Source organism: Centroberyx gerrardi, chromosome 13 (assembly GCF_048128805.1).
Source record: "Centroberyx gerrardi isolate f3 chromosome 13, fCenGer3.hap1.cur.20231027, whole genome shotgun sequence".
NCBI classification, from domain to species: Eukaryota; Metazoa; Chordata; class Actinopteri; order Beryciformes; family Berycidae; genus Centroberyx; species Centroberyx gerrardi.
The window spans coordinates 21,966,966-21,981,773 of NC_136009.1; the positions used below are offsets into that span (position 1 = coordinate 21,966,966).

Consider the following 14,808-nt stretch of genomic DNA (forward strand, 5'->3'; position numbering starts at 1 on the left):
TTCTTATTATTGTGACCATGAATATTTATATCCAATACAGGCCAATGTAAGCGGTGTCAGAGACCTGTCAATGTTGCAGTTTCTTGGTCACCAATAGATGTAAGTAAATAAAAGTCATGAACTTTTAAGTGTCTTGCTCATGGACACTTCAACAAGATATGGCTGTTGGCTATGGAGAAAACCTATGAACTTTACGGTCACTCTATCCATTGCAACACACAGCCTCATCAATTTCATCATCACCATTAGTGTCAAAACATGATTTAGACACCATTTTAGCTATTTCTTGATTTGAGTCATTGCATTTTACATTTTACATGCTCATGAAATGTAAACGCAATGAAAATATAAAATATTACCTTGCCATGGAGAAGTGGCAGTGCACTACATTTAAGACTGATGTTGTGAACTGAGATGTCTTTTCCAGCCGGCAGTAGTTTATTTCATGCATCACACAGACAAGCACCATTTACCTGGACATTTACTGAGGCAGTTCAATTCAAGAGGGCCGCTCAAGGTCAGAACAACGGCATCGTTACCCAAGTAATGAGTCATTGTTCCCTCTGGTCATCTATCCATACTATCCTAAACGCCATACCAGCATGCCACTACCACCACACCACACTGACCACCATATTAAACAGAGAGAGAGAGAGAGAGAGAGAGAGAGAGAGAGAGAGAGAGAGAAAGTGATATGTACAGAGTCAAAGAAAATAATAGAGACAGAGAGAGAAATAGAAAGCAAAAGATGAAGGGAGACACAGACAGAAAGAGCAAGAGATAAAAAGACCCTGAAAGAGAGAAAGAGAGAGAGGGAAAGAAGAGAGACAGCAACAGTGTTTCTCAGCCTCCCCTCCCTCCTGGTCTCAGCCTCGGCTGCATCATTATTTATCCATACAGGTCAGACCTGCAGACTGTGTCAATACAAGACCTCAGTCAGCATGCTAAAGCTGACTCTCTCTCTCTCTCTCTCTCTCTGTATCTCTCTCTCTCTCCAACTATATAAACAAACACTATATATTTCATGTTAACAACTATCTAAAATGCATATCAGGACAGAACAACATTATTATTCAAAATTTAGCAATATTTTTTTTACAACTGTTAAACTTTTCAAGACCTGATCTAATTAATTTTCCATACACACAGACATAGCCTTGCAAGAAAGCAAGTTATTCAAACTTCCTCGCAGTGTGATCAACTCGAGAGACTCGTCTAGCTTGCGAGGCTAATGAATACACACACGCGCGCACGCACGCACACACACACACAATCTAGGCATTCCTAAGAGATTGTTCACCTTTGGAAGAACACTTTCAGTTCAGTTTGGGCAGTCATGGATAACCACTACCCCCTTGCTTCTGTTTTGACAATGCAGTCTAAAAATCAGACTTATCTCATAACAGGAGCTATGCTACTGTGCATACTAACGATGTCATCCTTTTTCTGTGTCCAGGACTGTACTTTTCAAAAAGTAGTTTTGCCTGTAGGCCATTATTCATAACAACAGTCTGAAAAAAAAGATGAGTTGTGACTATGGATCCTTGGATTAGCTCAGAGGTTGGCTTGTATTATGGGATTTATGATAGTGTGACAACCATAAAAGAACACAACTCTATGCTTGTTTGCCTATCACTCTCCGTTTCTGTTTCTCTCTTTCTGTCTCTCAAACACACACACACACTTAATGGGGAGCTGTTGAGCTGACTTTGGGCCTGTGTCTAAGTCTTGGCGGTATGACCTTTCAGGCGGGGGCGTGAGAACCGCCATGAACAAAGAGCGGGGCTGTTACGGCGTGACAGAATTACAGAGTGACTCAAGACTCATGACTGCGAAAGTGCTAAAGCCCAACTCAGCTGGTGTGAAAACATGCCTTTGCGGCTCCCCGCAGGTGAGCGACTGGCTAAACTCTGGAGTCACAGCCACGGATCTGATCAGCCGTGCAGAAGGCAGAAGAAGAGAAAAAGAAGGATGGTTGGGGTATGACCATCACCTTTCGATCTCTATGGAAGGAACTCTGTGTAAAGGTCCACTTTTCAGTAACTAAGAAAAATTGCCTTGTTTTCAGCTTGACCACCATGCATTTTGGAGTTTATCCAGTGGGTTCTGAAAGGGTTTCATAAGCCCATGTAATCCTTCAATGAAAATCACCAAAATTGGCGTTATGAGGTTTTAACCCGACAGCAACGATGTGCATTTCCGTATAACATGAATTTCCTACACAAAGATGAATAGCATTCAACCTTTTCGTTAGTTGACAACCTCCACAATTAAGTCATGAGTCCAGTCAGTCTAACTATGCTAACTCAAAAACTAAAGTGCACAAAATACTCAGAAAGCATTATATTAAAACAACATTCGTGTTGTTATACGGAAATAAATCGAAAGGCACCTGATGCTTCATAAGGGGTTTTCAGTAGTGACACAACATCAACATGGACACACCGATGTCTCAAAATCAGAAGAAAGACATCCAGTTACCAAAGTATAATAATACACTATAATAATACAGCCTACATAATGCAACTCCTTGCCTTGTTACTTTCCTTTCAAAACACTTGTCTTCCACAGTAACAGTCACTTTGATTAACCTTTCAATGATGTAATTTCCTAAATAAAAATCCTTTGGCATTCAATGTTGTCAGTTATCATCACACGGTTCTTACAGAATACTTTGAGCACATTGAAAGCATTTGTTAAAGCTCTACCGGTATGACTGTTATAATCCATATTTTGCAGGATTGGCATACGGAAATAAAGAGCCAGTATATGAAATAATCATAATTAATGCTCGACCTTCCTTTGCCCTGCTAAAACCTATAATCCAGATCGACTTAACCGAATAATAACTTCATCATTCTCACTGCCTCTTTGATGGAGGGGTACTCACTGATTACTGGGTACACTGAGTATTTCTCAGTGTATTATGACCACTTCATGCAGATGTAAAGTCACATGTACTTTAAATCACGGAAGAGTGCAAGGCTTTTCTCTGGAAGCACAAAAGCAGGACGTGGTTACTTATGGAGTCACTTTTTTAAACCTTTATTTATCCAGGGAAAGTTGACTGAGCATGCATGCCGTTTTCCAGCAATGCCCTGCTTCACACTCGCACTGTTACACACATTCACACCTGGAGGCCGGCACAGGACAGTGAGCGGCTCTACTGGAGTAACCGGGGCGTTCAGCGCTTTGCTCAAGGGCACCGCAACAGAATTCGTTACAGGAGTTCAGTTTGTTTCTTATTCCCTTTCCCTACCCAGATTTCTGTCAGCTGGTCGAAGATTCGAAACAGCAACCTTCTGGAGTGACGCCCGCTTCTCTAACCTCCGGGCTACTACAGGCCCATTAAGGAGGATGATCATTGGTCTCTTTCTGTTTGGTGCTGCCCGAGTGTTTTCTTGTGCTGCGCTGTTGATATGGACTTGATGTATCGCTAGGCTACAAACAATAGTCTAAAAATAGAGTTCAGCTGACGACATTGCTCTGTGAGGGAGTGTGTGTGTGTGTGTGCATGTGAGTACGCATGAGACTGAGTGTGTTTGTGTGAAAGGGTATGTACTGTATGTCTGTGTGCATGCATGTGTGTATGTATGTTTGTGTGTGTACGCGTGCGTTTGTGTGAGTAGGTGTGTGTGTGTGTGTGTGTGTGTGTGTGTATGTGTGTGTGAGCGAGTGAACATGGTCTAAGATGTCCAGTTCTGGACTAGCAGATCCAAGGGACAGCCAGAGTTCTTTTGATTAAGTATGCTGTATGGTTCTATGTACAGTTAGGCTCTGTTCCTCACCAGTAAACTCCTTCACAGCTTCTGTGCTTACATAAATGCCTGTGAGTCTTCCTCAGATACTGAAAAAAATAAATAAAACTCTGACAGACTAATTGCAAGGTTCTTACACTTTTTACAAACACCATACCTCGTTTTCCATACCCCAATTTCTTGACTGCATTCAAAGATTTTTGTCGGTTTGCAATTTCAAGAATGCTGATAGCAATACGACTGTCAACTAGGCTACATTCTACATCCTACAACTAAAGAATACTATTCCCAGCAACAAATATCTGAAATCTGAAATTGAAGTGGCTTTGAAACTATATAAAATGTGTAGTAATACGTGCACTGGAACTTGGATTACAGCGTCCATCAAATGGCATATGCACAGTATGTCTGTATGTCTTGTGTTGTCTGTGTGTGTGTGTGTGTGTGTGTGTGTGTGTGTGTGTGTGTGTGTGTGTGTGTGTGTTTCTAGGTCTTGCAGCTTCCTGGTGGGGCGGAGCTGGAGAGCCATCAGTGTAACTGGGAGCACCTGGCCAGTGTTCCCAGTGAGATCTGCTCCATCCCAGAGGCGGCGGAGTCTCTCTCCTCCATTGCATGCTCTGTTCTTATGTCGGCGTCCTTTTTGTTTGCTATATTACTACTTTTATTTAATTTACTTGCTCTGACTCTGGGGTAAGGAACTACAACAATGAGCACAGGATCACAGACCGAAGACTCGGCTTAATAAGCAGCACATGTCTGCTAGTGAGAGCAGCTGCTCACTGTTGAGTAAGACGGTTGTCCGTTTTTATTCCACTAACTGAGGGAATCCGAACTCGGAGTCCTATTTTGCCTCGACACTAATACTGTGATTAATCTCATCTCATTCACGTGTGCCTCATGTCATGTTAGCACTGTTTGTTTGTGCAGAATACAGAATTCCTCACAATACTGTGTGTGTGTGTGTGTGTGTGTGTGTGTTGGCGGGGGTGGGGGGTGGGGGGGGCACTTCTGTGCGCAAGAGAAAAGTCCCTTCGGCAAGATTACGCAAGCCGATGATATCATCAAATCAATGTGAACAGAGAAAAAAGGAAGGGTGGGTGTAAGAAAGATGGGATTCCAAAGGGGGGTGGAAATGAAAGGGGATCTGCTTTAATGCCAGTGTAATGGCTATGGACGGTCCTAATCCTCCCGCTGGCTAGCTCTGAATCTTTTTTTTTTCTTCTTTTTTTAAGTTTCTAATGAAATCAACTCCTACGGTGACTAGAGCCCACATGACAAAATTACAATCAATTAAGGGAGGGATTCGCAGCTCATAGCTCAGTGATATGGAAGGCTGGGCAGAGAGGCACAGAACCTCTGTCCACTTAATTTATATACATTAGCTCTGTGGACAGGAGGCAGAGGGAGGTCAGTGGAGGTCCAACTAGCCTGCGGGCATGGAGGTTAGACCTATATGTCTCAAAATTGTCTACATGTCCATGTGAAAGAATTCTCTAAAAATTCTGTACATGGGCAGGCAATCCTCAATCTTCAAAAGTGTCTTTAAGTCGTTCCCACATTTAAAACACATATTTCAGCCATCAGTCATTATCCACATTGACGCTTTAAATTAAAGTGTATTTTTATTTGTTATGGCGTACTGTATACTGAATGATAAACCTCAAATTAACTGTGAAATCTGAAAGACTAGTGCACATGTGAAACGGTGATGCATATGGTGCATGCTATTGGTTGTGGTAGCGGGAGATGAGTGTGTGTAAAAGGTCACAACAGCCATTAAATGGCAAATACCTACTGAAACATATACAGGGTTCCAGGTCCTAGATTTGTTGAATTGCTGTACTGTTTGCTTTGCTAATTCAAAAACATATTCTTTGCATTTTTTTTCCACCATGTGCAGTTTACATAAAGATATAGCTGCTCCTCCATGACATTGCCAATACCAGGAATCCTCTGAGTTTGCAAATGTTTATGTATGAATTATTAAGGCAAACACTCATATTTGCTTTTGGATATATTGGAAAAGAAGCTTCAAGAGCAACAGCAGCAGAGAATGGAGGAGGGGTTTAAGAAAGAGAGAGGGTGAAAGAAAGAGGGAAGGAGAAAACAGAGACTGAGAGAGGGGGGGGGGGGGGAACAGAGAGACCAAGCAAAAAAAAGAGACTTATCTTACCTTCAAGCACTGTAAGTTTGGCACTGGTGTTGATCTCGCCAGCACTGTTGGTGGCTGTGCACTCGTAAATGGCCTCGTCCCTGTGTGTGCGCAGTGGCTGGATACGCAGCACCGAGCCCGAGCCGTCATCAAACTCAATCACCTAGGAGAGCCAGAGAAAAGCAGAGGGCAGGGGTATGATTTTCTTTTTTTCTTTTTCAGGATTTCAAGTTGTTGCGACATACAACACCCATTCATTTGTACTGGGAGATTACTGTTTTCCTGCTTTTTGTGTTCTTGATCACATCCCAGAGAGAACACATTGTGAATGTTTGCCAATTGTTGCAGCTTTACCACTTTCTCCAAGCTTTTATATCCTGCTTCACAACCAGATTTTTCAGAAGCAGGACATGGCTCGGTTTTTCAGTCTAACTAATAATAGCTAATGATATAATTTAGCCAAATTTAGCTGAAGTGTGGCCGTCATGTTTCGGATTACTGTTTTTTAAATGTATCCAAAAAAGCACTCCAATTTACACTGGAACCATAACAGGGACCAAATCAAGGATGGATGTGGAGTGAAAACTAAAATTACCCCCAGGCACCACTGCTGCATTATGTTACAGAGGAAACACTGGTTCAATATAGTGTGAGATCGCACCTAAGGCGCTCCCCTCTGTTCATAGAGTAGAGCTGAAAAGAGAGTAAACATCAAGGGGCTGTATGTCCAGAAATGGTGAAGCTGAGTAGGAGAAGGGGAAGGATGAGGGCACGACAAGACTGAAGGAGATGAAGCAGACTATATAAATCAAGATGGAAGGAGATTAAAGAGGAGGGAGGCCTGTCTGGTCTCACTCGGATAAAAGAAAAGTTGGCACGCTGCTCAATAACAGGGCAATTGATTGTGTGTGCTCCGTGTGTGTGTGTGTGTGTGTGTGTGTTTCTGAGAGAGTCTGGAAGTCACACTGCCCACCTCAAAGCGCTGGGAGCTGACTTTCTTGCCCTTCTTCATCCAGGTGATTCTGGGTTTGGGCTCTCCTGCGGCCTGGCACACAAACGATGCAACCCCTCCCGAGATGCCCGTCTGGTCCTCAGGGGATTTGACAAAACTTGGCATGCCTGAGAAAGAGGGAGGAAAGGAACAGAGGGAGATGGAGAGTGATAAAGAGGGGGAGGGATGGGAGTTAGGGAGAGAGAAAGGGGGAGGGAAGGAAGCCAGGAATAAGGAGAGCGAGGAAAGAGCAAGAGAAGGAAATGGAGAGAGAAGGACAGCAGGAGAGAAAAAGAGGGAGGGAATGTTAGTGCCTTGTAAAACTGGTTATCTACGGATATCACTTTCTCCACAACAAAGGCAACAATGAGAAAACTTGCAGGTATTGTTGCTGCAAACACCTGCAGACAAATCATGGGAGAAGCTTCCAGTCTTTGTGTACCTGCCTGCCTCTGTATTATGTTGAATTTCTCACCTTTGCTTTGACGCAACACTTGTAATCAGGCAAATGTCTTCACCCATAGACAAAGCTGTAATAATATCTACTGAACATGAGGGGGCTACATTAAACCCAACGGTAAAAAGAAGATAAGCAGATGAACTACCATACACAGCCTACTTTTACCATGGACACATAGTCAGTCTCCAAGATCAAAAGGCGCTAAGAATCAGAGGGGGATTGAAAGCCATCAGCCAAATGTTGGCAAATTTTGGCTGAGGCTTGTAGGTTTTTCTACCGTGCCAGCCATTTTGGCAGGTAGTCAGGTCCTTTAGCACTCTAAAAATCATGTTTGGCTGGTAAAACATTCAAATTGGCTGGCATATCTTGGAATCCAACCACCACTGTGGCCTGTGAATGAGAAAGTTGTGTCAAAACACCTTTAAACCATCTTTTCAATCAGTGGCCCTGGCCCCAAGATGTCAGGCTGCAACACCACTTTATCTATACATCATAACTCTACAGAGCACCAAGGCTACTGCCATGTTGTCATTACGTAACCTCTTCATGAGTTATTGCATGATGTTGCTTTTCAAAGCAGCACAGGGCTACAGCGCGCTATCTCAGAAAACACCTGTGCCTGTAGTTTCAGCTGTATGCCCTCAGGGTGTTTTCACCACAGCACCACACCCAGCATCATTGTGCACGGGACAATGGAGCACGTTTCAGCGCCACCCCATCTCGCTGACATGATGCTGCGATGAACGCACCTTAGCACTGTGCAATACCCGCATTCTTTATTTACAGCCTGAGACGTGCATAACATGAGTCTGGCTTCAACGTGTGACAATGTCCTTATTACCAGCTCCGTCAGCTCGTGTTTCATCTCCAGAGTCATTAGAGGAGGGAGGTGGGGAACACCTAAACCACAGTGATGACGGGCAGACCGCCCCATGGAGACACACACAAAGGGGTGAATCATTACGCTGTGTACACAGAGGAGACGTCAGCCTTCCCTAGCTGAGCACACGCTGGGGAAAATCCGGCGACGACTGCCACCGCTCTTCCCTTTTTTATGTGTTCTAATATAAGATCGGGGGGTGGAGGGTGAGAATCAATATCTAGTTAACATAACATAGCACCACCTTCAGATGTGGCTGGGGCCTTTAGTGGGAGCGTTCTCCACACTGTACCAGTTAAATCATCACTCTCCACCCCAGCCTGGCAACATCACTGATGCTACTGAGAGAGAGAGAGAGAGAGAGAGAGAGAGAGAGGTGGTGCTGGCTGTCCTTGCTCTAGGACATCTCTGCAGTTGAGCTTTCATCAAGCAATACAGCGATGTACAACAGCGGGGATATTGTAAGCGTTCGGGCGGCAAGGGGTGTGTGTGTGCAGCACAGCAGCAGAGATGTGTGGTGCTTATGTACGTTCAGATGTCATGTGGCTGGAGAGACTGAAGTAGTACTAGAGATATGAGATGACTGGAGTGGCCACTGCAGCAGTTCCCATATTGTCCATGCAGGGCAACCGAAGAAATACTGAATTTATCCTCACTATGTCATTGCATCATATTTCAAATGTGTACACAGTGGCGGCCCAGCGTATAAGGGTTTGCCCTTTTACATAGACCGAAACAACTGTAATCACAAGAATTTGACATGGGCAGGTCTGGTGTCACAGTTGAACCACGCTGTCGACCGCACAGATTACAGTGGTGCAGTCAGAACAGAAGGTAATTCCTAAACAATCGCTGCATGCATGCAACACTGTCAAAATTAATGAATGCTAGGAAGGCCTAATAACTTTCATTACTTGCTCAAAAAGATATCAGTGGATACACATAAAATAGGTGCCATTCTTTCATTGATATCCATTTATAAAACAAAATAATGCTTTATTCTTTCAAGCCATTTTACATAACCGTGCCAGGTTGTAGCCACAGCAAAACAAATTCTACGGCATGGTAGCGCTTGCTGTGTGTGTATATGCAGTTACCCGTGTTTGCAATACACAGTAATCCAACACATCCATCCATCTGTGACCTGTGACCCCCTCATAGTACATCAACCCACCTGACATTTGAATGACATTTTATTCTTGGTTCTTCCCAGAAGGAAGGTTTAGATTAACACAGCATAGTAATAAAGTTTTTTTTTATTTTTATTTTTTTATCATCAGCAGGTGATTGTGCCACAGATGCAGGCAGGAGCCGGGAGAGCTGATCTAATGACTCTACCTTGATTAGTTCTTAAGAGTGTATGTCCGTGCATGCATGAGTAAACACGAGTGTGTGGTGTGCTGGAATGCCATCCAATAGTATAAAGCCTTAAGACCTGATTAGCATCCTTCTGACTTCCAAGAGTCCCTGCTAACATCTGTCCACAGCAGTTGTATTAAAGTTGAAGAGGCGGCTTTTCACTTTGCTGCTAAGAGGGAGGATCAGGAAGCATTAAACAGTTCTGGGCACATGCTTCAAATTAAAAGGACACAGGCTCAGAGCCCATCTAGTGCCAGCAACTCATAAATGAGCAACCACTGGTTCTGAGAAATCGTAACGATTTTTAGGCATCAGTGGAGGATAGGGGTAAACTGGTCCTCGCTGAGCCTTTCTGGTATTAATCCTCTTAAACAAGCTCCCATATCTCCCCCTGAATTTCGATAGTTGACCTTTGACTCGAAGGCGAAACTCCAACAAATTTGGAACTGTCCATCGTTAATCCATGTCTCGCCAAGCACTCAATCACCAAGTCTCTAAAAGGCCTGTAGTGACCCCAAATCCCTTACTTATGGATGGGGTTAATACTGGTTCATACACCCTACACCTAAAGGCCAGAAGCATTTATTTCTGAACAGAGACTTTGCAGAGTTCGTTTTCCTCCATGATTGTTGCCACTACTTGCAGTTGAGGATATCAAACTGCTGGGTTTGTCAGCTCTTTTCTAACAGCGGCAAAATCCAGACTCAGTCTTTTCTGTTTTTTTCTGGCTGTGTCCCATTTTCCTGGCTGTCAGGCATGCAGTTGTCACATGAAAACAATGGCAGGGACGAGTTGGAAAAACACATAAGCCTACCTATGCAAATCCTTCTCTCAGCTAGTGACTGCCAGTATGGAGCTGTACTCTGTCTAGGCTTTGATACGTCACCTTCAAGACTCCTATCTTGACACACAAGGCTTTAACGCAAGTTCTCTTCTCTCTGGAAATGTGTTAGAAAAAGCTGCTATAACTTTTAGGGGCCAGTTTAAGTTGCAAGGACCAGCATTTCAGGATTGAGGTTATCTACCAATGAATACCTCTTATTTACCACATTGACAAGTTTTCCCTCTTGGAACATCAAAAAGGCATATTTGTGCCCAGTTGACTTGTAAATTCAGATTTGGCCTGCAGTCAGGCTATTGACAAATTTGCATAGATCCCTTGTTTAGATAGCATTGAGGTAGTTCATAACAGGCCACTGATTGCGATGTGTGTGGGGATTAAACAGCTTCTCTCAGGTTAACCTAATGCCTGCAGCAGCATTTGTGAAGGTCTGAGGTCATTAGAGAGATGAAAGGGGTGGGAAATCCTGACCTCCCAGGTTCCTCTGTTGTTGCCACAGTCTTTTGTTCTTCACTAAACAAATCCCAAGGTGTTGAAACAGGTGATCAGGAACACCTGTCAACGTACGTATTACCCTATGACCTTTCCCATCATGCCTTTGTAGAGCCAAGGACAAGATGAAGTGATGAGTGTGTGTAAGAGGAATGAGCCAATAGGAACATGTCATTCTTCAGGCACTGTGTGAGGGGACAAGAACAGAGGGGAAGTTTTAGTAGGCTAGATAAAATGGAAAGAGGTTTACTGCAATATATATTATTATATTGTTTTTCACCGTTCGGCCACACTCCAAGCACTACCAGTGTTATGGCATTTTTCCCAGGCTGTAATACAGTGTCCTCTTTTTTCCTTGTCAGGGGCCTCAGAGCGAGGGTTGTAATGAATGCAGAGACAGCAGGGGGAGTCAGCTAAATGGCACTAGTGTGGCTAACAATTAGCGTATTCCCAAGTCTGCCAGAGTGCCCATCGAGAGCTACTCTGTAGAGTAGAGTATCAGGGATCGATATGCGCACGGCAGAGTGCAAACCATTAATTCTTATTAATAATGGATTAGCAAGTTATCATTTTCACGAGGCAACACTTAGTGGAAATTTGTCTGATGGCATTAGCACTGGTTGTTTTAATGGAACACTTCCATTAAGGCCTTTTCAGGCCATTAGCAGGCAACTTGCTTGCAATTAATTCCACATAAAGCTGCCTCCCTTGCAAGTTATTTACCCCGATAAAGTCAACTGCACTTCAGGCTGTTTGTTTAAACCAATAAACATCATGTTTGCAACTATTTGCACTTCTATTTTACAGCTGAACATCAAAGGAGCATCCTTTTTATTTCAAATTATACAAGTACCTAGAACATCTCAGCATTTATGCAGACAGGTCTTCGGTCTGAGTAATACTAATAACTATAATAATAAAAAAAAGAAGAAGAATTAGAAGAATTAAATTTGACCAAAAACATACATAATCCATTCTTTTGTCGGATGACTCTTGGACTTTATTAGGTTCATCAGAAATACAGTGAACTCACAAGAGCAATCTGATTCATCATCACAGAGATTTTTGAGACAAAAAGCCTAAACCTATAGAGGGGGGGAAAAAACAAAACCATCAAACTTTCAATACTCCTGTGGACCGTGAAGAAAGGCTTTCTATCGGGCCTTCCAGTCCTCAGTGAATTATTCAAGACAGCAGAGAAGAACATAAACTCTAAGTGCAATTACCCATCACTCCTCTCCTCCCAGTGTGAGCAACATTAATGTAATGGCTTTCATCTTCTCAAGCCGATTATGAACCGGAGAAGTATCTCTCAAGTCTAAACCCTCTCTTCTCTTCTGTCAGTGAGTATGTGCCATCGTTCTGGCAAAAAAAATAAAAAAGATATGCCTTGGTGACAAATGTCTGGGGTGGGCATTCAAAATAACTGTTTAAAACACAGCCCTTGTTTAAGTATAAATGCTCCTTTGTGCACCTTTTGATGATGAAGATGTGGGTCTTGCCAGTAATGAGGGGTTGAGTGCTATCATATGATGAGGAAGCCTGAGGTTTTACATTACCCATGGTATTTAAACTGGCGCCCACCTTGTCTATTCAAAGATGACTCACTACCTATGGCTTCTTCCAGTCAGCCTGCTGTTTGAAGGGAAAGTTTTAAGAGACATGAGACAAAGGAAGACACACTGCTCTATGATTTCTCTGTTATCCATACTTCAGACACAACAACTAGGCCTACTTGTATTGTTCAATTGCACAAGAAAAAAGCTACCACTTCAAGCCGTTTCAATGAAAATAACGACAATGAAATGAGGGTAAGCAATATGCTTCACATTTTTCCTTTGTAAAAGCCAATCCTCTCAGCTAAGGCACAATTACTTGCTGGTTGGAGACACACCATTATCATTATCTGAAAAGAACTCATGTATAGAATGGCATGCAATGTGGACAGTGCAAATGCATGTGCAATGTGGCTCTCCATCTCCAGAGAACAAGCTATTTATAAGTATGTGGCCCTAACCTACAAGACAAGCCTGCTAATGTGCCGACTGAAATGCACAGTTCATCTAAATAACCCTGGGGCTACATCACCTCTAATGTTCATTTAGTTTACTTGATGAAATGTTCTCATTTGCACTGTCATGAAATAAAGTGTTTTTACGTTTCAAAACAATGAAGGACATCCAACTGCTGCATTTGCAGGCGTCCGTGAGCATAGAGTCTCAACAGTAGGACACTCGAATGCAAAACAAAAAATGAAAACGGAAAAGTATATTTTGAATGTGCCTTGAATATATAAGTTGTAGCTGGAGACCTTTGTGATGCAAATCCCAACTACTCTGTAAAGTTGCTGTGGGAGCACGAAGGGAGATTCGGAGGGTAGAGGGGGGCTTTGTTAATGCTGCTGGGTAAAGGCCAACGGTCACCTTGGCTTGGACCCTGTCATTAATAGACCAGTGTGGGGAAAATGTTAAGTGTGTTAAGTGATCCCGGGGGGGGCAAAAGGAACAAGGTGGAGGGAGAGAAAGGGGTACAACTGAGTTAGACAGGCGGGCTCAGCTGCTGAGGTGGCTTCTAGCTTTTTCAGAGATCCCATTTTGGGGTTAGCTCATCATCCATCACCATGCGACCCTTTCCGACCCCACTAACCTCATTAATTTGCCTCCCCTGGATTAGCTCTCCCTCTGAGACCATAGAAAGCCCCTACCATTGTTCTCATCTTCTCACCCCCCAGCCCGAAGGTCTAACGCAATTGCACTCTCCACCAGCCAAACTTGAGGGGGAAATTAAATTATGTTACTGTAGGGACCTGGGACAACAAAGAGCTTCTGGCTTAACGGGCACCCACAGGCTCTTTGTCTGTTGCTTCCCTTCTGATTTAGCATCTTGGTGCAGCTCAGGTGGCCACTTACCCATGAAATAGTTCCCACTTGAGATCCAACCATGTTTATATGCTGCTCCATGACCACAGGCTGTTTGTGTGAGTTTAAATGCCTGTAAATGTGCCTTAGAGGACCCTCCAAGAGTAAACAATAGATGGGTGTGTGGCAACGTGTCTGGAAGTTATAAATGAGAGCACATTGGGTTATGTCCTCTGGGTAGGTGAACTACTGATGCTCTGGAAACATTTAATGTCAGCTACCTGAAACTTCTTCGTCCTCATCAGAGGGATAGAGTCTTATCAATAATCCATGAGGTTTTGACAAAATGGCTGTCTGGGTATCCTTCAATATTGATGCAGCCGAGACCTTCCATATGATATCGCTCAAGGCAACTTTAGCCGACAACTTTTACCCTTGCTCTTGGAAAACTTTGGTGATATAGGATTTTTTAAAGTTTAAAGTAACCTCAAATCAAGTAGGGAAACCCAAACGCTGCAATTCATAACACCCTTTGTGCACATGTTCACAAATTTTAGTAGGCCTTAAAGACCCTGCAATTCCCCTCATATACCTTGACATCTAAATGAAGCATCTAATGTCCATAATGCCATCAATGGGAACAGAGAGGATTGAAATGTCTTGGACTATTACTCCATCTGCCCTTTCTGGAAGGACACTGGCAGATCTTGTCATCTGATGGCAGTGCTGAATCCGGGCCACAGCAGAGGGTTTGGGTGACTGCCTCTGGCCCTGCTATTGAGCCGCCTAATTAAACTATTAATCTCACATCATTAACCTCCGATGACCCCTTCCTCCCCGCCGCCATTCTGACATTGCCGCACTGGCTTATGAAAAAAAACTTGCCCTTTTCTCTCCACCCTCTCAGTCTGTTGCTTTCTGCTGCCACTTTATCTCGCAGATGCTTTTCACTTACAGTGCTTTTTCCCGCTGCTTACTTGTGGTGCATTTTCTATTGTTTAGCTCTGGCTCCAACTC

General features: G+C 43.4%; 1 protein-coding gene across 3 annotated transcripts in view; it reads right to left on the minus strand.

Annotated features, from left to right (window-relative positions):
- ptprfb (protein tyrosine phosphatase receptor type Fb) overlaps positions 1-14,808 on the minus strand; it is a 118,866-nt gene that overhangs the window by 84,895 nt on the left and 19,163 nt on the right. For all 3 annotated transcript variants that reach the window (XM_078287752.1, XM_078287751.1, XM_071910716.2), the window contains exons 3-4: positions 6,884-7,029; positions 5,932-6,073 (exon numbers count right to left, since the gene is read on the minus strand). In XM_078287752.1, the coding sequence (XP_078143878.1) occupies positions 5,932-6,073; positions 6,884-7,029 (288 nt within the window). The remainder of the gene's footprint in view (positions 1-5,931; positions 6,074-6,883; positions 7,030-14,808) is intronic.